Here is a 22,198-nt window from a genome sequence, read left to right as displayed (position 1 = left end):
CTAAATACCCCGCCTACAAGGGTAAAGTGTAATATTCTACATGCATGAAGATATTATCAGATAATAACAAAAGTGTAGCAAAGTGACATTCCTATCTTTCAGAATGAACATTCTACATATTTAGGGTTGTGCAAACTAGAATTAAGGCTAACCTTATTATTACTCTTCGGTAGCCATTTGGGCTACTAATTCTATTTTCTTCTGCACACGTTCTCTTCTCTGCTCCTTAGTTAATTTAACATGACGTACATATTGAGAGTGAGGTGTCTTAACTACATTCCCAATAATTGTCTTCGGGACTTTTCTCTTCTCCTTCTTCTTGTGAGTTGGATCAACATGGATTGCCTTAACAGCCTTAATATACATATCAGCTAAATTATCAGCAGTGATACCGGCCTTAATGTACTGAGAAAACTGACTTCGATACTTATCTGGATCTTCTTCTTCTAAAGTCCTCATATAGTCAGCAACATGTTTACCTAATAGACGATTCTTCAGAACTTCTGCATCAAATGAATCTTCAGTATCACCTTCCCCTTTAACATACCCCGGAAAGCGAGATGGTGAGTGGGGAATATATATCCCACCATCCGCAGCACCTTTCATAGCTGCAAATACACGATTGCCACATGTTGTTCTTGCTAAACCTACATCTAAGATACATTTAAATGGTCTCCTTTCTTCCGCATCCTCCTCGACATGATAGTCATCACCTGTTATTTCACCTACACCACTGAATATAGTATCCATACTCAATTTCTTGAGTACACGTCTGGCACATAACAAACCCGTGCAATATGCAGCTGAAAAGTTCGAAAAGCCTACTGGGACACCATAATGTACTAGCTCAGTAGAGTCTGCTTGACAAAGAACACGATCCCCCTCAATAGTAGATGATATTATCTGACATATCACTCTTCTATTTGTACTTCTTACCACAAGACGATATTTGGGGGAATTATATTTCGTCTTATCTTGAGTAATCATGGCACGACGAGCCTGATAATCAGTTTTGCCTTCACGACGACGGCGAGGTTTAACTTGATATCTGCTAAAATATGCCTTATTCTTCACAACCTTTACAAATGCCATCTTGAATAATCTCTATATAAAGTAAAAATTTAATATTCAAACCCTATTTCCACCAATCACAAAGGCCTCAGCAAAAATATTTCTGGATTATCCGCAATATAAAAGCTCAATTCAACTAACCGGTACAATTTCTTAGATGTCTACAACAGTGCAGCTAATTTACATTCTATATTATAAAGCCTTTCAATATTACTCTGATATAATAGTAAATAAACCACCGCAGCTATTTAGATTAGAATAGCTAGGGCTGTCTTTAAGCGCCATAAATATTCGTCTCAAATATTTTTGAGACAAGTTAACTTTTACATACCGGTTCTTTTCAGTTATATAATACTTTTTAAAACTTGTCCTGTCTCTAATATCCCAATAATTAGATATATAGAGACACGTCCACTATTAAATTTTAATACATACACTATTTGTTAAATAGTTAAAGATTAATTTTACATCACACTAGAATGTAAATTTCATATTTAAAATTACTTATACTAAACCGCATTATAAATACTTAAATATTTCATTGGCGGTGGTTAGTTTTCAGACCTTAAGCTTGAAGGATTAGTTCAAGAGGTTCAAACTTTCCTTAATAAGGGAAATATTAAGAAAACGATCTTTTCCAGGAATTTAAGTAAAGGAATACAATAGAATGGTGGCAGCAAACAAGTCAACCTTAAACAAGAAGTCTAGTGGGGGGTCATCTTCTAAGAAGACACCTAATCATCCATTATTTGAGAAGACACCAAAGAACTTTAGACTAGGTGGAGATATTCGTCCAAAGAGTGACTTAACTAGATATGTACATTATCCACGCTATATATTACTCCAACGTCAGAAGAGTACGATCTTAAGACGTTTGAAAGTTCCTCCAGCTTTAAATCAATTTACTTGCACATTGGACAAAAACCAAGCATCTCAACTTTTACGTCTTATGGGTAAATATAAACCAGAAACTCGCCTTGAAAAGAAAGCTAGGTTACAAAGTGAAGCTCAAAAGTTAGCTGCAGGTGAGGTATTAGAAAGTAAGAAACCAATATTTCTGAAATATGGTGTTAATCACGTTACAGACTTAATAGAGATGAAGAAAGCAAAGTTGGTTGTTATTGCATCTGATGTTGATCCCATTGAAATTGTTTGTTTCTTACCGGCATTGTGCAGGAAAAAAGATGTTGCATTTTGCATATTAGGAGGTAAGGCAAGATTGGGTAAGCTAGTTGGTAAGAAGACAGCTGCTGTCATAGCAATGGAAGCAGTAAGAAAGGAGGATCAGGCTGAATTTGATATGCTGTGCAGGAATTTTATGGCTCAATACAATGACAACTTAGAGTTAAGGAGGAAATGGGGAGGTGGAATTATGGGAGTTAAGGCACAGCATGTAATTAGACGTAAAGAGAAGATTCTTGCAATGGAACAAGCCAAGAAAGTGGGGCTCGTTGCATAGAAATATAATTTTTAATTTAGATTTGCATCTTGATATAGATTAGATAGATAGCTGAGATGATGAGGGTCAAACCCTGTTAAAATAGAAAATTAAGGTCACCTTGATTACTTACTACTGTAATTGTATGGATAGAGATTATCTTAAGATTTTAGTTTATTTATTTGTTTATGTACCCAATAGGTTGACTTTATTAAGCCACGTAAGCCTTTATATTATAGGTGTTTTGACTTTTTTAGGTATGGTTACGGCGCCGTGAACATGTAAGTAGTGTGGCATCCCACAGGCCTATGGCTTTTAAGATTAACAAGGTTTTTATTTTCATGTTTCTAGGTATATTGAAGTATTCATGGGTCAAGTAGAAAATTAAATATGAGGACTTCAATACCCAATAAAGGTTTAGATGATTTAAGATCAAGTAGACAAACAAAAGAAGGTCATAATAATGATCAAAAGAGGGAAAGGAATGATACAGAAGAAGAGCTTGTGAAACTACTGGAAGAAAATTTCAAACTGAAGGAAGAGCTAACAAGATATAAGGAAGATATAACTAGTACAGATGAGCTATATGGCCAGATGAAAAATTTGTTAGACGAGAGTATATCCAAACTTAAAGATAAAGATGAAGAGATCCAGAAAATATTGAGTATGTATGATACTTCAAATATAAAGTGGAAATCTTATGTATCTAGTATGGCAAAACAACTTAGTATAAATAATGAGAGGTTTAAAGACATAAATCAAGATCGAGATAATATTAAAGATAAACTTCGAAAATTAGAGAAACAAAGTGCAGAACAAGAAACAAAAATCTCAAGTTATGAGGAATTAATACAGGTAGATCAACTTCTTTTACAACAGTATAAATTAGTAGAAGAAGGGTTAAGAAGTGAACTAGACAAACTAACCAAGGCTAGTTTAAATTTTAAAAATACCCTAGAAAAATTACACAAAGATTATCTATGCGAAAGAGAAAAGTATAAAATAATAATTGAGAAACAAAGTCAAAAACTCTCTAATCTATCAGTCACTGTTGAGAAATTTAAAGGACGCTTCACTTATAATATAGGTAATAAAAATGGTATACTTGATAAATTACTTGATCAAGAAGTACTAGACAAAGTTAACAATTTTAAGGATGAAGAAATTATTAAGGGAATAATGAGTCCTTTAGAATATGAACTTGGAATATTATGGGCTAATTATAATGAGGATACCACTAAATTTCTGTGCCAGATTTTAGGGAGTTGTATAGGATTTGATGAGTTAGTATCTATTGATGCTGCAACTAACTTTAGACAAACAAATAATATATACAAAGATCAATCTAATAAATTGTGGTTTCATAATTATTGCAAATATGTAGCTACTATTGTTAAATTATACAGAATATTTGGGCAATGCAATATTCTTTTACAGTATATACAGTATAAGGCATATAGACATCTCTCTGAATCTGAAGTACAGAAGATAATAAACAATACAAACAAGGTAGGAACAATTAAGTGGGTTTGTCTATTCGGATTAGAATTAGGATTTTTGGTTGTATCTTTAGGTCATTTGATTTCAAAATACCGAAATAGAAAAGTATGCAAGCTTGGCGAAATTAACAAATCCTGTGATGCACTACTTTCTACTTTAAATATTCCATTTTTAGATTTAACTCTTAAAACCTTGGATGAAATATTTCAAGCTATTTTGAATAATAATTTAAGTCCTGGAGTTACTTATGATATAATAACAGAGCTAAGGACAAAACTGGATTTAATTGATGAATTAGAGCAGACAAATCTTAGCTTATTAAGTAGTGAAGATAAAAGTAAGAATACCAATGAATCTAATAATATGAAATTAACTTCAACTAAAAGAAATATTCCACTATGCTCTATAGATGCAATACTTAATATAAATATTGCACTAGCTATTATGAGCCGAGTTTCAGGTAGCTGCTTGGATATAGATAAATTCTCCTACATCTTTAGGATATCTCTGGATTTGTCTGAAAAGTTATATTCTTTATGTGGCAAGTTGAGTCTAGTGGGGGTTCATTATCCAATAGATTATAGTTTATATACGTGGAAAAGCTCATATTGGTATGATATAATTCAAGGCAAAGATAGCAAAAGCGAAGCTTTGAGTCACTTAGTGGATTTACAAAAGTCGGCCTTCAAAGATATTACTAACTGTACTGTTCAATTAAATAAAAGTAAATCTGAAGATATAAATGCGACATTTTTATCTATTTATTCCATATTACAAAAACTAGAATCATCTTTTGATAGTCTAATTAATCCTCTAGAAAAGACAAATTCTGGTAATGAATCACTTGAAATTATTCTTAGCCGAAACATTAGTGAAAAAATCAAGGAATATCTAGAAAATGAAGATTCAAGTGAAAATTCAATTATTCAAGAAGTAGAAGATATACCTACAAATCAAGATATATCCAACTCTAAGCAAATGGATAGCTTAATAATAGATACCAGTTCTCAAAATATACCTAAACTACCCCAATATCAGAGTATAATGGAAAATCCAAAAAAAGAGAGAGCAAAGGCTGAGATCTTATCCAGGCAACTAAGTGAAAAAGTACGTACTTTAGAGAAGGAGTTGGTAAACCAAAGAGTTTTGTATAGTTCATATAAGACTTTAGATGCAGAATATAAAAAACTCCAAAATTTGAAGCAAGATCTAATGAGTAAAATTGAAGTGTTTGAAATTCAGACACAAAAGGATGAGAATCAAATTAAACTTGATGAGGATAATATAAGAAAGTTAAAACAGCAAATCGATGACTTGCAAAAAAATCTGGAAATTCAGAAAAATATCCCTAAAATTAAAGCTTATAGCGAAGTAGATGTTCTAGAACCTATATATCTTAGAAAATTCATTCGTATTTTACAAAATAAGATATATTTAATGGAGATGGAGAAGTGGCAACTTGATTTAGCAAAATATAATCCAAATGACAGGATGAAGCAAATTTTGTATTATAAGCAAATTCAGCAGTTTAGGCAAATGCCATTATTAAATTCTTTTGGATGTAATACTTTGGATTCATTAGCAAAAAAATTATTGGATTTACAAAATGAAAAAAAAAGAGTTGGAAAGGATTACAATTATACAGGACAAGATTTTAAGGGATATTTGGAATTGGAAAAAGTTGATAATCTTGTCAGTACTCAAACAAGTGATACAGAAGGAAACAAAACTCAACAAAGTGAAGATTTAAATACAAAAGATATTGGGAAACTATTTACTGATGTTACCAATGAGCATAAGACTCTATTAAATCTTATAAGTGATTTTAAGAATATACAGCATGAAATTTTGGTTCATAGATGTTCAATGCCAATATTTGGGATGACAAACTCACCAGAAAACAAGAATATTGTAGATATATGGGATAAATATACAAAGCATGATATGGAATTAAGATATCGCTTGAAATTGCTTAAGAAGTCGGTACAGAGCATATTACTAGGAGTACAAGGTTTAAATGGTACTAACAAAAGAGGAGTACCTAATTTAAATAAACATAATTCTCTGTTAACATATCCTCAGGAGCTAGGAGATATTGGGGAATACATAAGTAATATAAATGATCAACCTATATCAAAGATGATTTTAAAATTACCTTCTAAAAGTACTAAATATAGTAGAATAGACAAAGAGAACTTAGTTGTAACTCCAAGTCAGTGGAATCAGATAACTCACTATCTTGTTCATTTATAATTTAATGTAAACTTCAAGCTTACTGGTTAATATAATTAGATCTTTTGGGAATCTTCTTCTTCTTCTTCAGATGAAGATTCCATTTGCCAAACTATATCTAAGTCTGATTCCTGTACTGTGTTGATATCAATAATACTTAAGGGAGATGTTGTAATTTCAGGTGATTTAACTTCAAGAATAGGAGATATAGGGGGATCAACTGGAGGTTCTGATATCGTAGGGCAGTTATTTACCATTGATAAATTTTGTAATGAATCATTACTATCAGCTGTAGGATTTATTGGAGGTGTGCTAGTGGTTGGCTTAGTTACAGACACATTAGGATTAATAAAGTAATTGCTCACATTATTAAAATATTGAGAATATTCAGGTTTCATAGAAACAACTTTCTCTGATTCTTTATTCATATTGACATCTTTAATTTTTTTAGAGATATTTTTTCTAGGCATGAAAGTAGCAAGTGTTCTTTGCATAGCTTTATATACAGAGATGAAAGGTGGTTCTTCAAGAAATCTAGAGCTATGACCAAAACTTTCTATATACTTTAAAATATTAAATATTTGATAACCAACTTCAAGTGAAACCAAGAATGTTCCAGTCTCTATATCTATAATTGCAAATAGTAGATGGAGAATAGAGATGTGTAGTGAGTCAATTGCTTTGTAAGTAGTAGGTACTTCACTATAAATAGACATAAAACCTTTGTTTTTGATTACTATATTCATAGATATATTTATAATGGTTTTATCAATAAACGGGAGACTATCCTGAACTGTAGTAGGTGAACTTTCAATTAATCTCAACTCTGCATGTAATTGTCTTATTATCCTATATACATTTGAAATAGATGTCAAGATTTGATATACCTGATCTTCAGCCAATGAAATTTGTTCAAGGAATTCTGATTTCTGTCTATATAAGGGCTTTTCAAGTTCTTGGACTTTGTGGATCTCTTTAAACAATTTGTCAAAGAATCCAAGAGCTTGAATAATAAGTTCGTTATTATACAGGCACTCTGGGTTTGGTTGTTCTTCAGTATTAATAATAGTATCTAGCCCAAAAGCCAACTTGCAATGGTGATTCTTTGATATATTGCCGATTATTCCAACTAATTGATTACATTTATTGTTATTTTGGGTATTAAATAGGTTCTCATACCAACAAGGGGTAAAATTTGTTTGAAAGATTTGTTTCATAAATTTGGAAAGCATTGAAGAAAATAAAACAACTCCAGTCTTCCCTGAACTAATAACTAAAGTATTAAATGATTGCTTTATACATCTGTTAAGCTCAAACAAGTGACCATATAATTTAATATTATTTTTATTTATCAAATTCACTTCAAAATAAGACTCTAATGGAATTTTTTGATTTAACCTTAGTAATACCATTAAATTTATAAATTCTATAACTTGAATACTCATATCTTCAGAATCAGATTCTTTAGAATTAAGCATTGTAATACGTTCTGCTACTAAGTAATAAATTATATCCCATAGAATTAACCTTACTTTTATAAGTAATGGTATAATTTGTGGTATAAGTACAGTAACTATTGAATAAGATGAGTTGGAGTACTTTTGTTCCCTTGAGGTAGTTGGTGGTTCAATAACGCCACTGTACATTATAAGGTAGCTTAATAAATCCAGCGACTTTACAATTCTAGGTATAGATTTATCTACAATTTCCATAATATCTCCACTTATATTAGATATAAGGAGCTTTACTTCATCAAAGCTCCTATCTGTTGTCATTTCGATGTCTTTTATAAGTCTATTAATTAGTTCACTACTATATGGAGTATATCCAAACTTGACCAAACTTGTACAATCTGAAATATTATTTGATATACTTGGAATCCAAGTGGCTAAACTAACTAATCCCTTGGCTTTATTAATGAGATCAGCACTCTCAGATTGCATATATATCCAAAAGGCGTAGCCTTGTAGGCTATTTTGTATAGATTTTAGTACGTTAAGTGTAGACATCTTACTTAACAATAGACATAGTCCTTCAACTGTATCATTATGTATTTCACAGTATATTGGATGCATATTTAAGATAGCTAATATTTTCTTCAATAGTTTTGGTACTTTATTTGTAATTAGATGGTTGGCTTCTCGTGAGATTCTTAAGCAATATATCAAACTAGTTCTAGCTATGATAATATTCAATTCACACTTCACTATACTTGCCTTATTACAGTCACAATCCACTATTCTAGAGTTCTGATTTACTGATAATCTATTATCCAAGAGTTGAGTTAGAACTAATACATTACTTTCTAAGTTTACTACATCTTTAGACTCTAATAAAGATACAAGTCTTCGGATTACATCATTATCAGCCAATACAGTCATTTAAACTACTTGTACACAGTTAATTTAAGGAATTATACAACTAGATAGTAGATACATTCATTAGCTTAGGCTACAAGTATTCACCACCAAAGCGGCAACAGTCACCCCCTGACATAGTAAATCTACAATAGCCACTTTGCATCTAGAATTCGCTAAATTCATTACTAAAAGGAGTGCATAAAACTAAAATCTGGAAGATAAAATAAAAAAATGTATTCTTACTGTATCTTTACTAGACAAATATCCCTATTAATAAAGTTCTATAAACAGGACGATACATATCAAATCTAATAATTAAATTAGTTACTAAATATTGTTAAAGGTAATAGTGTGAATTATCACTTCAAATTTTAATAGTTTGGTGTTTATTCACTCTTCTTTGACAAAGGTCCCTTTTTCACTGACATAAATACCATCAAGAAATTTGCGGATATCCTTATTCCTAGCCAAAGTACATTGATGAATTAAGGCAGCCGAACGAGATACAAGTTCTAAATCGGTACCAGTGATAATAATTTCATCCTTTACAGAATTTGACTTCTCAACAATTACCCCAGGTAACATCTTCACAGTACGAACTCTCTTCTCTCCAAGGAAGTTCCTGATTTCAATCAATGTACCATTATTAGTAATATTAGAATTTATTGGGAAGTGAGAATATACAAAACGCATCTTATATTCAAACTTCTTCATAACACCAATCATCATATTTTTGATCGCTGAGCATACAGTGTTTATAGCAGATTGGTGACGAGGGGTACCAAACCAAACTTCAATACGCACAAACTTTCCATTTTTACATAATTTAATATCTACTGGCAGATGATTGAAAGATCGTGTAACGGAACCAAACTTCCCTGTAACTGTAACAGTACGTGATTTGACTGAAACGCTTGTGCCTTCCAAAACACGGAATGACTCATGTGCAAATATATCCTTCATTTCCCCACCGAATCAGGCCGTCCTCTATAGAAAAAAACTATTACCTCTTGGTTTATATAGAAAAAAAGTTAACCTTCTCCTTGACTACTTTTCGTCTCTTCATACAAGCTGCTTTGTTTTAAGTTGATATGACCGCTAAAAGGTTTAAGCATAACAATTACTACTTATAGACTTAGAGACTTTATATAGCAAATACCTTTACTAAGACAATGGTGCTAGCAAATACGAGACGAGACAAGACAATCATGCGGTAAATTTGACCGCTAGTAGTTACATTAATTGATTTTAAGTAGGTTTTTGGGAGCCTCTTAAAGGCAGGTTATTTTCATTACTAAGTTCTAATATACTATTCAACAAGAGAGAATTTACATGTAATTACTTACTAAGTACATTCTCCTATACACATATCTCTTAATATCACTAATTCAATTTGAGATGATTAGTTCTTCACTTGGAGAATAATAGATACTAGAAAGTACACTTAAGTATTACTTCTAAGCCGCCAAGGAAATGCAGTCCTAAGCTCTGATCTAAGTAGATTCACAATGCAGAGAGAATTAAAAGTAAAAAAGAAAGACTGTGACGAAGTAGATAAACCACCACCTAAGAGTGTTTGGTGGGATGAAGAAACCATAGCTTTACATAATCAAGAGCGAGGTACAAGAATAGTGATAAATGAACCTGATACTCCCTATAATGGGTCCTTAAGCATCTCTGAAGATGAATCAGATAATTCAATAAGAGATGTAAGGCATATTAATCCTCAAGATTTATGTTCAAAGCTTAACGAATATGTGGAACAAATGAAGAATGATGAATATAATATACGATCACCTCGAGAAACAAAAAACCATGATTTTGAACAAAAAAGAAAATCTCACTATAATGAATTTCTGATAGCTAAATTAATAGGTAGAGATATATCTGATGATAGCTCAGATGGAAACACTACTTGAATAAATAGTACTAAATAATAACCAATAACATACTATACACTTATTTACAAAAGGCACAAAAAGTTACACTGACTATAAGCCTAAAAAAGTCTTCATCGGAACAATATATAAGTAATTTAGTCGGTCGAATAATCTCCTTGAAGAAGAGTCCTTTTAAATTCCAATTCGTCAACTTGAGCCCCAAGTCGATTACATATAATCCTCATGTCATTCTCCGCAGTTCCAAGGCAAGTAGTACCACCAGGAGAAGGAGTAATATTAAATATCAGACCCTCATCAGTTGTTATCTTACCTTCACCCAATAAGAGTTTTCGCTTTGATTTATCAATAATTTGAGGTCTAATTCCTCCAAATCCATGAGCATATTTAATATCTTTAGATTCTAGGCTAGGGATGATCTTTCTGCAATCTTTAATAAATAAGTTTTTGTTGATAATTGGAACTTCAAAGAGTATATTTCTTAATGCATAATTACGCAAACTAGAATTACAGAATAAATCTTTATAAACCAAAGCAAGATTTAAATCTGGATTTACTATTTTAAAAAAGTCGACAATAGATCCCAAGTTGTTGCGTTCCAATAAAGGTAATGGAAGTGCAGTTGGCCCAAATCTAGTTGTATCCCTCATTATAAGGTCTGGATCACCATGAACAGCTGCAAATGGTAATTCAGGATTTTGAATAGTATATACCTTGCCATTAAGAAAAGGTCTAGAAGAAAAGTAAAAGCTTCCAGCAACTGGGAGACAACTTAGGTTAGAATTATAACCAAGTTTCTTTGCAAATAATAAAGAATATCCACATGCGCTTACAACAACATATTTACCATAGAATTCACCTCTATTTGTGATAACCTTATATAGATCTCCATTTGATGACATTCTAATAATATCTAGAACTCTTGTATTCATACATGTTAATAGATGCTTTCCTTTAGAATTCTCACATACTTCAGTAGCTCCCTTTAAAAAAGAGATAGCTAATTGATAATAGTCCACTCCTGTATGCTCATCAGGAACATAAATCGATGCAATAGGGTCTGGTCTATATGTAATAGTATTTTTATAAGCTATACATGGTTCTATATCACCTATCTCTCTTTTTCCAAGTAAATTCATATGTGGGTATAAGAACTTAAATTCATTAAAACGTTTCTCAATTATTTCACATTCAAGTTCACCTACTCCAAGTACCATCTTACCAAGTTTGAATATTACTTGATCTCTCATGCTAGGTGAAAGTTTTGTAGCATAATTTCTCAACATATTAGCTTGCCTAAGTACTTTACGAGCTTTTTCCAAATTATAATTTGTTTCAATATCGCCACAATGAATAGTTTGACTATTGCTCCGTCCATTTGAAGCAACTTGAGATACATCTCCATGACGTTCTATTAAGCAAATACGTTTTAAATTCGTAAAACGTGATAGTGTATAAAATAAGGCAGTTCCAGTAACCCCCCCTCCAATAATAATAACATCATGGCATGCATCACTTGCTACCTTAAGAGGTGATGTATTTAGTGTCCCAGCCTTTAATTCCGAATTTCCCAAGTTAATATCAGTAGTACTTTTATTTACATCAGAATTCTGCCTATTATCTGTATCCCGACTAGGTTCTTTAACGGTATTCTTTACAGATGTCAGTCGTCTCGTATTACTTAATATGGACCCAATGTAAAAACTCCTTGAGATGTGCAGAAATTCCCTATTTACAAATTTTCTGAGCATTCTAAAACCTTGGTCATAAGCTTTAAATTATTTTCCACCACCTAATATAAATGTAAAAAAGAGAAAAAAGAGAAATCTAGTAATATCCCCACAATTACCCACAATAGGCGGTATATTATATTCAACTGCAAATAAGGAGACACTTCTCGGAATCGCTTTCTTCTAAAATATACGGAGAGATACAATCATTTTTAGTATTGATCTTTAATAAGTACTAATTTATTGATAAGCATTGTCAATATTCCTTATCCTACTCTTTTTTTCTTTGAAAAAAAAGAAATTGTAACTTAGATCACAACTTGATGTTGAGAGCAGTTATTCAAGTCTTCATAAAGCTTGTTTTCCTTCAGACTTAATAACTTATAAGCTTCACATGGATCCAAATCCATAATATTCAGTAATAAAACTCTTACATAAGCTATATGTCTTAAAATATTTGTACAGAGTTCTACCTCACCTGCTAAATTCACTGCTTTATCTATAACTTCGGCTGGAATACCAGCCAATTGTGCGACATTCATACCATAAGATTTAGGGCATATTCCACGGACAAATTTATATAAAAATGTTATTGTTTTAGTATCTTGGCTCAATTTCAGATCCATATGAAAGGCAATAATACTAGGATCCTCGCTAAATTCTTGGCAAAGCAAATGCAAGTGAGTTGAGAATAAACATCTACATTGAATATGATGTGATATATATTCTAAAGTAGCTACACAAATAGCAGTCCCATCAAAAGTTGAAGTACCACGTCCCAGTTCATCCACTACAACAAGGGAATTTCTTGTAGCATGCTTTAGAATAGTTGCAGTTTCTTCCAATTCCACCAAAAAAGTACTTTTCGCTTCTAATATAGAATCATAAGCTCCAATTCTTGTGAAAATCCTATCTACTAAAGTTAGAGAACATTTAGAAGCAGGTACAAAGCAGCCAATATGAGCCATTATTACAGCAATGCATGTCTGGCGCAACACAGTCGACTTACCGCCCATATTGGGACCAGTAACTAATATACATGAAGCATGCACATCTCTAGTATTGAAAAATATATCATTATCTACAAAACCACTATTAAGCCGTGCAACTACAGGATGTCTGCATTTAGTAAGTTCTAAAGTTGATTTCCCTGAATCTTCCAAAAAAGTTGGTCTACAAAAAGGGCCATCAGTTGTATCCATTGACACAATAGATAAAGCAATAAGTACATCTAATTGTGAAAGTGAATCGGAAATAGCAGAAAATGAAGAGAAATGAGAGTGGAACATCTTACATGCTTCCTGAATATATGGAAATAAACTATTTTGCAATTGTTCTTCTCTATATTCCAATTCATATATTAAATCTTTAATTTTATCAGTGTGAAAACGAATAAAACCTTTTTTTGATGATGTTATCTCCAATTTCGGAAGTTTAGATCTTGGAATATTATCAGGACACTCTACTTCATAGCGATATTTCATATGAACAAACTTAATAGTTGTATTATTTAATTTAGAGCTAATTAGTTCCAATTCAGAATTAAGTTTATCCTTGGTTTCATTAATTAAAGACAAATTTAAATCATACAAATCATAATTTCCAGATGCTGGTATCCATTCATTATTAATATCTTTAACAAACCAAGATCTTAATATTTCTACAATTCCGGATATTTCTGGTAAAAAGCCTCCAAGATAAGGTTCAGTTGCTTTTTCTTCACATTGTAAATTATTCACACCAGTTAAAGCTAAAAGTAAAGTGGGCATAGTTTTTCGTAATTCAATATCTCCAAAATTGGATCTAATGCATTCGAGAACTTTTTCAAAGATTTCCAGAGAATTAAGAAAGTCCACAATCTTTTTTTGGATAACATTTACGAAAAAAATAGCACCCCTAGTATTTTGTAGAGCTCCAGTTGTTATTCTATTTATAATGCGCTCAAGATCAAGATTTGAACCAGGTGAACCATTACCATTAGGAGATATTGCTTTAAGTTCTCGGCAAAAATTAAATAGTACATTAGGGTGATTAATAAACCATTCAACACAATCTAGACGCTCATTTATTCTATCTGCATTAGTTAATGGATGAGAAAGCCACTTTCTGAGAAGACGTGTACCACCAGGGGTAGAAGTATGTTTTAAAAACCCAAATAAAGAATTTTTCTCATCACCTTGTTGTGTTTGTAAAAGTTCTAAATCTTTAAGAGCCCCAGCATCTAATAAGAGGTATTGCTTTTCATCTGGGTTGTATTGTTGGAAATTCCCAGTCAGAATAAATCTATCACATAATAAAATTGATTTTAAATAATTTAATGTCCCAGATAATGCTGTACATAATGCTGTAGACTTAGTACATAATTCATTAATTATAGTTGGTATCTCAACATTTACACGTTGAAAGTGTTCTATAATATCTTTAGATGCAAGAATTGGTTCCATAAAATCTCTAAATGAAGTCAATTGTATTGTAGGAGTAGTATTTTTTAAATATCTCAAAATAGGCAATGGAAGATTTCCAGATAGATAGACAACTTCTCTAGGCTGTACTTGCGTTACAAGTGTCTTTACCATAGGAAAATGATCACCTATTTCTTTTAAAATAGATAATTCACTTTTACCAGTTGTAATATCCACACAAACAATTCCTATTTCATTAATAATGTTATCTGGAGCTTCATCATTCACCTTTGAAAACACGTATATAGTCATAAGGATTCTTGCCATATCATTAAGCATATTGGGTCTGACTAAAGTCCCATTTGTAAAAAATTCATTAACACCTCTTTTTACTGCCTTATCTTTTTTAATACCAGATGTAGTTTTATTTCTTTCTTCTAATTCTTTTGGAGTTTCCATCTGTTCAACTACTACTACGCGATATCCATAATTAACCAGTTTATTAGCATATGCATGTAAAGCTGCCTCTGGAAATCCAACATGAGGTTTCCCATCTCCACTCATCCAACGTAAATCACATAATCTTTGAGATAAACAAGCATCAATATAAAATAATTCATAAAATTTACCAATTTTAAAAAATACAAGTTTATCGAAGTGATCTTTCTTTAATTCCCAATATTGTTGCATTGCTGGAGTAAAATGATGCTTCTCTTCTTTAGCAAGTTTACTATTTGAATCTGGTACCCAAACTGTAGATGGATTATAATTTGGATCTGTTGGATATCTTCCATTAGAATCTTTAATTTTCGTTAATTGAAGCCATGGTGGAAAAGAGAACTGACGTCCATATTGAATAATCAATTCCACATATTCTCTAAAAAATTGACTTCCTTGGGCAGCAGTAGTACTTAGAAGTTTTTTTGCAACCTCCTCATCCTCATTAAAGTCATCTCTCTCCATATCAATATTTTTAGGTAAATCTTTGTTTAGAGACTTAATATCTGGAAGATTCATACCTAATTTATTATATTTATTTATTTCAATGCTTGAATCAATAATTAACTCATTTGATTCTTCATCATTCATTTCATATAATAAGTTATCAAGGTCGGGAATTCCTTTATTTATCTCATTATCTTCCTTATATAAACATGACTGTCTACAGATTTTCTTAATTAAAAATTCGTCATCATCATCATCGCATATTTTCCTTATCCTTCCACTACTATTTATAGGATTTAGCTTTACAGATGTGCTCGTTATTGGAGTAGTTTCACACGTTGTAGGAATACTTCGTTCTGCTGAAAATAATTCCAAATTATCCAATATTTCCACACAATTATTTACTTCTACACTATTTTGCATATTTATCTGTGGTGTTAAATCCCTAGAACTTGAATCCACTTCACAGTCCATAGTCTGTAAGGTATTCTTAGCAGTTATTTCACCTTTCCTTGATGGTGTAAAGAATGATAAAATACTTGATTGATAACCATTATTAGGATTTCCAGTATTTGTCGTATTTCGTTTAACCATATTAAAATCCCTTATATTTTATTAACTAAAAAAAGTAAGACCTCTATAGATAAATTAGAGTAACCACCAGAGGTCCAAACCAGTTAACTTTTTCAATAAAAACACGCAAATCAAATACTTAAAATATTAATAGTTGCTTTATCTCTTTTACCTACAAAGTCACGGATAAGTAACTTTTCTTAAGAGATAAAAAGAATTTCAGGTGTGGGCTTATCGTAATACTGGTAAACTTAGCGCCAAAGCCAATAACCTAAAAATAAATCATAGAAATCCAAATAATATTACAATCAGTAGGTGGAAACATCATTAAAGCCCTTTATATAATCTCTATTATATTAAAAAAAATTAACACAATAATACTAGATAGAATAAGGGCTTAAAAATTGTCTATTGAGATACCTTATCTAGGAGATTGAAGTTAACATTTAGGAAATAAAGTAGAACGAATAATAGGAGCATCATTCTGAATAACAAGATCTAATCTTGCATCTAAAGTATTGTTACATGCTATCCTGCGATTCAGATTTGTTAAAATAATACCTCCGGTACAGAACTTGCTAGATTGATCAGCATTAATAGGAGCTGGAAATAGGGTATTATCTGTGTCAATAGTAGCTTCTATAGATATTGAAATTCCACACTCTTGTTGTAAAATATCTTTATATTTCTTAATAGCTTTGGGGATAGCATCTCCAACAATATTGATGTCACTTTTACGACATTGTATCAGAACCTTAGGTTCCAAAAGTCGTAACATACCTTGAGTTATCAAGTCAACTAATAAAGGTTCATAAGTAGTAGGATTAGATGATAATTCACACATTTTCTTTCTTGCCAATTGAACTACCTCTTTTAATACCTGAGCCCTAGCAGCCATCTTCTTAAGCCTTGCCTTATTAATGGCAGTACTTCTAGCAATAGCTCGTTCTATTTCTAGCCTTTTAACTTTTTTTTGAAAATCTAGACGAATTTGTTGTTTAAGATTTTGTACAAGTTTAAGTTTCTCAATATTAAAATCTTGAAGAGCTTTTGCTTCAATTTCATTTGCTTTATCTTTTGCTTCATTTAAAATGAAGCTAACCATCTGTTGAATTTGTTTCTGTGCCTCTATATCATCCTAAGATTACAATGATCCCAATTTAATATTATTCTTAAAATCGGTGACAATAAAATAACCTAAATATTTAACTTACCATCTTGTTGCCTTTAAAATATTCAATAAATTAAATGAAATGATCCTTAATATATAAAATTCACGTTATATTGTATATTTGGAATAATAAAGTCTTATATCTCCCCTAGCTTTGTACTATTTAAGAAACAAAGAAGTTTAGGACCAATCTAAACTTTACAAGTTTAGTTAAATAGCAAGGCTCAAAAGTAGTAATACTAATAGATAAGCTAAATTATTCTTACTACAGCGGGAATGATGCATTAGGTGCGCACGTAATAGCGCTGTCCCTTTGTCACTTTGATTATACCCTATTATTTAGAATAAAGTGATCTAAGCTGTCTTTATATTGTTAAATTTAAGTTTCTAATTATAAACTATATATACTCTAATTAAGGCATGACATTATAAATATAATTATAATAATTAAATCTCCCAATTTATTTAGACAATATCTTAAGACACTATTATTACAAAAATTAAATTTAGATATGTTAGGCTAATATTTAAAGTGACCTAATTAAAAAAGAAAACAAAGATATCATTGACTTATTAAAAAGTACAATGACCAGGATATCTAGGGAAAGGAATTACGTCACGTACATTATCAATTCCAGTAACCATCATTACAAGCCTTTCAAAACCAAGTCCAAATCCTGCATGAGGTACAGAGCCATATAATCTTAATTCATTGTACCACCAATATGGTTCTAATTCCATTCCCTTCTCAATAATTGCACTTTTTAACTTCTCTATATCATCTTCTCTTTGAGATCCACCAATAACTTCTCCAATCTTTGGGACTAAAATATCCATAGCTGCTACAGTAAGTCCATCATCATTCTGCTTCATATAAAATGCTTTAATATCTTTTGGATAATTATAAAGTATACATGGTTTCTTTAATAATACATCTGTTATATACTTCTCATGTTCAGATCCTAAATCCATACCCCACTCAACAGGGACTGTAAATTTATTATTATAAGGTTTAAGCATCTCAATAGCTTCAGTATAACTAATACGAGCAAATTCCTCACTTACTACTTGTTTTAATCTATTTATTAAACCTTTTTCGATATTTGCATCTAAATATTGCAAATCTACCTCATTATTCTTTAATACAGCTTCTACACAATATTTTAATAGACCTTCACCTAAATTCATATCATCTAGTAAATCAGCAAATGCCATTTCAGGTTCTATCATCCAAAATTCAGCTAAATGTCTTCCTGTATGTGAATTTTCAGCACGAAAAGTTGGCCCAAAAGTATATACATCTGACATTGAACATGAGAAATTCTCAACATTTAATTGTCCAGAAACAGTTAAGTAAGTTGGAACTTCAAAAAAATCTCTATTATAATCAATCATATTATCTAATTTATCATGATTATCTGTAGATTCTGGATTTATTTTAGTACTTAAATTTCCAGTCTTCTTTGTTGGAATATCAGATATTATATTACTGTGAGGTAATAAGGTAGTAACTTGAAACATTTCGCCAGCTCCTTCACAATCTGCAGATGTTATAATAGGAGTTTGTATATAATAAAAACCTAAATACTGGAAATAATCATGAATCGCAATAGAAAGGGTATTTCTAATACGTGTAACAGAACTAAAAAATTGGGTTCTTGGACGTAAATGAGGTATTTCACGTAAAAATTCTTTAGAATGATGCTTCTTAGCTAATGGATATTTTGAAGGATCACAAAAACCTAATACTTTTATTTCATCTTCCTTCGAATCACTAACTAAAAGTTCCACTTCTTGTTCTTTAGCTGGTGATTTAACAATACAACCAGTAATTCTATAAGAACAACCTACACTACTTTTTAAAGCATCTCTAAAACCTGATGCTGATTGTTCTACTACAACTTGTATATTTCTTGATGTAGAACCATCATTTAAAACTACAAATACTAATGTATCTGAACATTGTTTCCTCACAGTTCTTGACCATCCACTAATAGTTACACGCTGGCCAATATAAGATACCCCTTTATCATTAGTATCCAATATAGAGGCAATTCTAAGCCTACCAGATAGGGAATACTTACTTACGTTTTTTACAATAGCTTCTATATGAATATGTTCTCTATACATCGTAAAAAATATATATAATCAAATAATTAGTTCAACTTTATGATTAATAACAAATAAAAATTATGACCTCATAATAATGAGACACCCTATTACTTTTTGCTAGAAAAAAAAAGATGCGGGGTTACAAGTAATAAAAATGTATTGATCTGATATATATATCGTATTTCCAAATATAAATATTTTAATTAAGGTTCAATCTTATTAAAAAACTTATCTAAAATATTAAATAAAGTATTTGAAGTTACATTAGCACTAGAAATTAAAGTTTTAATTAAAGGGAATTCAAAGCAAACAGAGTTTAATTTCTTTATTCCACAACAATGACCATATTCATCAACTGAAATGGCTATAATAGCTTTAGCACATGCCTCCTCTTGAATATTCATATCCCAAACTATTTTATTTCTAATATAACCTGCTGTTATTACTAATGGAATACCTTTTATAGGAAATGGTATACCTTCTTCTATTAAAGGATTAACTTGTAAGTTTGATTTCTCTTCTCCATCTTCAATTTCAACTTTAGCAGTAACTTGAGGTATTCTATTAATAACACAATCAAATTATTAAAATAAAATGTTTATATTTATAAGAAAATAATATCAATATTAATTAATAATATAAAAATAAATCAAATAACTTACCTTGAATTCCTTAAAGCACAATGAATACTAAATACAAGCCAATCTAAAATATTTCCACCATTTGAAATAATCATTATATCTATGAAGATATTCCAACATAAATAATTAGATAATATGCAAAGTTTAGATAAATCAAAGTTATTAAAACATAAATCTTTAATTGTATTTGATAAATCTAAAGTATAATCCTCATCATTCTTATCATTAATAGGACTATAATTAAATTAAATATTTAATTAGATATATTCCAAAAAAATTTAATTATTAAAAATAAACTTACCAATCAATATTTATAATTATGTCTCCCCATGTTGGATTTTTAGTTGGAGATGAAACTTCACACTATATATTAAAAAAATAAAATAATAAACCCAATAAATAAGTAAGGGGAATATTCTAAGTTATATTACTATTATATCATTATACATACCTTTATAGTAGTTAAGATATCTACTTCATCATTCCTTATTCTAGCTGATCCATTAGCTGATGTAATTACACCTAATTCTACTAATGGGATCCTAAAATCAAATATATCTCTACCATCATTTCGGATACCTTGTTCAATACCATTTTCTAAAAAGAATTGTTCAGATACTGATATGAAATTATCCATTATAATTTTAATTTGGAATCAAGAATTTAAACACTTCTAATAGGATACAAACCGCATAAATGTGTAGTTATGTTGAATAAGAAAATTGGTACTATGAATTTGAAGGTAAAATGAAGATATATAATGAGACTTATAATATTATAAATTTATTAATTTTAAGATAATTTTGTGATTTTCTTTTCTTTCTAATAATTTAGAATAAAAGGAAGTAGATAAATTAAATCTGAAATTGTCAATAATAGACTATTATAAATAATATTGTAAAATAAAGTCGTCTATTATTTAGTATTTGTTTATATTTTAATATAAATTATATAGTAAAATGAATTTTTATAAACTTTATAAAATAATTTTGGATAAATATTTTATTTTTATGGTTTAATATATAAAATTACTATTACCTTCTACTTAGATATTAAACGGATGAACGGAATAAACTAATTTATACCTTATATTTCTTTCTTTTCAAATTAATTATAAAAATTACTGAGATAATAAATTTATTAATTTGAAGTAATTAATAGGAAAGAAAGAAGAAAAAAAAAAAGTTCCAATATAATTTTTGTAATCCATTTCTTAATAAGACTAAAAATAATACTTAACTAATGAGAACTTATAAGAAATATCTTGTAAATAACAACGAAGAAAGGACATTTAAAGACCTATAAACTTCTAATTAATAGTAACACAGATATCAACTTAAAATAATGAAGATCAAAAAATCCCGGGCCTTGTTAAAAATGAGGACTTCTATTCAATTAAAAAGATAAGTAGCAATATAAATCCTAAAATTATTTGAAGCAAAAAATGTGATGACAATCCAATAATAAAGATATATCATTAGAATGAAATAAATAATAAATAAATTAAATTTATATTTAACAGCAGAACTTCAAAAATCTTCTTCTTGTACTACGCTTTTTTGGAATAACTGGGGCTCCCTCTGGCACATATTGGAAAGAACCTGATTGAGGTAATTGATATGCTGATACAGTTGGATCATACATCCCTGCATATTGACCTACTGGTAAATATGAATTAGTATCCCAATGAGATGAAGTGTAATAGACGGGAGCATCGTTTGGAAGATAGGGAGCCTGAAGTGGAGCCACTACTTGTGTTGGTTCATTATTGTAAAATGTATTTGGCCATTGACTTGTATAAGTAGGATAACCATCAGGTCTTAATATAGATTGATAAGGTTGACAAGGTGGCATTTGTTGATAATAATTTCCTTGCATGCCCGGGTGTACATTTAATTGAGATTGATATAACATTGAGGCAGGAACCTGCTGAGGTGGATTTAATTGTTGATCTACTACAATATATATAACAATTAAAGATCTTATAAGAAATATTTTAGAGGTCTATATAACTTACTTTGTTCTTCCATATTATCAGATATTAATATTTATCACAAAGAAATTAAAATGAAAAAATCTCAAATAGTGTGCCTTTAAGGCGTGGGGGGAATAATACCGCCTAAGT

General features: G+C 30.5%; 12 protein-coding genes across 12 annotated transcripts, besides 14 other annotated features; 3 read left to right on the top strand and 9 right to left on the bottom strand.

Moving 5' to 3' along the window:
- Positions 1 to 159: 159 nt before the first annotated feature.
- On the bottom strand, positions 160 to 1,092 carry CMU_024360 (60S ribosomal protein L5, putative; the record flags this gene model as incomplete). Its single annotated transcript, XM_002139744.1, has 1 exon — positions 160 to 1,092. The coding sequence occupies one exon, from the start codon at positions 1,090 to 1,092 to the stop codon at positions 160 to 162; it is 933 nt and encodes a 310-aa protein (XP_002139780.1).
- A 575-nt stretch (positions 1,093 to 1,667) lies between these two features.
- On the top strand, positions 1,668 to 2,689 carry CMU_024350 (60S ribosomal protein L7a, putative). Its single transcript, XM_002139743.1, has one exon. It carries the CDS (start codon positions 1,739 to 1,741, stop codon positions 2,528 to 2,530), a length of 792 nt encoding a protein of 263 aa, XP_002139779.1. The 5' UTR covers positions 1,668 to 1,738; the 3' UTR covers positions 2,531 to 2,689.
- A 210-nt stretch (positions 2,690 to 2,899) lies between these two features.
- On the top strand, positions 2,900 to 6,262 carry CMU_024340 (uncharacterized protein; the record flags this gene model as incomplete). Its single annotated transcript, XM_002139742.1, has 1 exon — positions 2,900 to 6,262. The coding sequence occupies one exon, from the start codon at positions 2,900 to 2,902 to the stop codon at positions 6,260 to 6,262; it is 3,363 nt and encodes a 1,120-aa protein (XP_002139778.1).
- A 35-nt stretch (positions 6,263 to 6,297) lies between these two features.
- Positions 6,298 to 8,622, bottom strand: CMU_024330 (uncharacterized protein; the record flags this gene model as incomplete). The annotated part of the gene is made up of 1 exon (XM_002139741.1): positions 6,298 to 8,622. The coding sequence occupies one exon, from the start codon at positions 8,620 to 8,622 to the stop codon at positions 6,298 to 6,300; it is 2,325 nt and encodes a 774-aa protein (XP_002139777.1).
- Positions 7,567 to 7,593: a sequence feature (AT_rich).
- Positions 8,623 to 8,991: 369 nt separating the features above from the next.
- CMU_024320 (60S ribosomal protein L9, putative) lies at positions 8,992 to 9,564 on the bottom strand (the record flags this gene model as incomplete). The annotated part of the gene is made up of 1 exon (XM_002139740.1): positions 8,992 to 9,564. The coding sequence occupies one exon, from the start codon at positions 9,562 to 9,564 to the stop codon at positions 8,992 to 8,994; it is 573 nt and encodes a 190-aa protein (XP_002139776.1).
- A 545-nt stretch (positions 9,565 to 10,109) lies between these two features.
- CMU_024310 (protein phosphatase inhibitor 2, putative) lies at positions 10,110 to 10,520 on the top strand (the record flags this gene model as incomplete). Its single annotated transcript, XM_002139739.1, has 1 exon — positions 10,110 to 10,520. One exon carries the CDS (start codon positions 10,110 to 10,112, stop codon positions 10,518 to 10,520), a length of 411 nt encoding a protein of 136 aa, XP_002139775.1.
- A 116-nt stretch (positions 10,521 to 10,636) lies between these two features.
- CMU_024300 (malate:quinone oxidoreductase family protein) lies at positions 10,637 to 12,250 on the bottom strand (the record flags this gene model as incomplete). Its single annotated transcript, XM_002139738.1, has 1 exon — positions 10,637 to 12,250. One exon carries the CDS (start codon positions 12,248 to 12,250, stop codon positions 10,637 to 10,639), a length of 1,614 nt encoding a protein of 537 aa, XP_002139774.1.
- Positions 12,251 to 12,537: 287 nt separating this feature from the next.
- Positions 12,538 to 16,170, bottom strand: CMU_024290 (MutS domain-containing III family protein; the record flags this gene model as incomplete). Its single annotated transcript, XM_002139737.1, has 1 exon — positions 12,538 to 16,170. One exon carries the CDS (start codon positions 16,168 to 16,170, stop codon positions 12,538 to 12,540), a length of 3,633 nt encoding a protein of 1,210 aa, XP_002139773.1.
- Positions 14,036 to 14,094: a repeat region.
- Positions 14,520 to 14,548: a sequence feature (AT_rich).
- Positions 15,652 to 15,674: a sequence feature (AT_rich).
- Positions 16,171 to 16,498: 328 nt separating the features above from the next.
- Positions 16,499 to 16,519: a sequence feature (AT_rich).
- Positions 16,520 to 16,588: 69 nt separating this feature from the next.
- On the bottom strand, positions 16,589 to 17,254 carry CMU_024280 (vacuolar ATP synthase subunit E, putative; the record flags this gene model as incomplete). The annotated part of the gene is made up of 1 exon (XM_002139736.1): positions 16,589 to 17,254. One exon carries the CDS (start codon positions 17,252 to 17,254, stop codon positions 16,589 to 16,591), a length of 666 nt encoding a protein of 221 aa, XP_002139772.1.
- A 491-nt stretch (positions 17,255 to 17,745) lies between these two features.
- Positions 17,746 to 17,773: a sequence feature (AT_rich).
- Positions 17,774 to 17,893: 120 nt separating this feature from the next.
- Positions 17,894 to 19,450, bottom strand: CMU_024270 (asparaginyl-tRNA synthetase family protein; the record flags this gene model as incomplete). The annotated part of the gene is made up of 1 exon (XM_002139735.1): positions 17,894 to 19,450. One exon carries the CDS (start codon positions 19,448 to 19,450, stop codon positions 17,894 to 17,896), a length of 1,557 nt encoding a protein of 518 aa, XP_002139771.1.
- A 168-nt stretch (positions 19,451 to 19,618) lies between these two features.
- Positions 19,619 to 19,639: a sequence feature (AT_rich).
- On the bottom strand, positions 19,636 to 20,710 carry CMU_024260 (3' exoribonuclease family protein, putative; the record flags this gene model as incomplete). The annotated part of the gene is made up of 4 exons (XM_002139734.1): positions 19,636 to 19,993; positions 20,095 to 20,307; positions 20,375 to 20,436; positions 20,525 to 20,710. 4 exons carry the CDS (start codon positions 20,708 to 20,710, stop codon positions 19,636 to 19,638), a joined length of 819 nt encoding a protein of 272 aa, XP_002139770.1.
- Positions 20,011 to 20,082: a sequence feature (AT_rich).
- Positions 20,309 to 20,369: a sequence feature (AT_rich).
- Positions 20,438 to 20,464: a sequence feature (AT_rich).
- Positions 20,711 to 20,840: 130 nt separating the features above from the next.
- Positions 20,841 to 20,878: a sequence feature (AT_rich).
- Positions 20,879 to 20,986: 108 nt separating this feature from the next.
- Positions 20,987 to 21,104: a sequence feature (AT_rich).
- A 73-nt stretch (positions 21,105 to 21,177) lies between these two features.
- Positions 21,178 to 21,220: a sequence feature (AT_rich).
- Positions 21,221 to 21,558: 338 nt separating this feature from the next.
- Positions 21,559 to 21,592: a sequence feature (AT_rich).
- CMU_024250 (uncharacterized protein) lies at positions 21,589 to 22,103 on the bottom strand (the record flags this gene model as incomplete). Its single annotated transcript, XM_002139733.1, has 2 exons — positions 21,589 to 22,028; positions 22,091 to 22,103. The coding sequence occupies 2 exons, from the start codon at positions 22,101 to 22,103 to the stop codon at positions 21,589 to 21,591; spliced, it is 453 nt and encodes a 150-aa protein (XP_002139769.1).
- Positions 22,104 to 22,198: the final 95 nt, after the last annotated feature.

This window comes from Cryptosporidium muris, genomic scaffold, assembly GCF_000006515.1.
Source record: "Cryptosporidium muris RN66 scf_1106632353999 genomic scaffold, whole genome shotgun sequence".
NCBI lineage: Eukaryota > Apicomplexa > Conoidasida > Eucoccidiorida > Cryptosporidiidae > Cryptosporidium > Cryptosporidium muris.
The sequence above is the reverse complement of the archived record's forward strand: the minus strand, read 5'-3'. Positions and strand labels throughout refer to the sequence as shown.

Coding starts and splice junctions, on each gene's coding strand:
- CMU_024350 (XM_002139743.1), top strand. CDS start 1,739: ATGGTGGCAGCAAACAAGTCAACCTTAAACAAGAAGTCTAGTGGGGGG.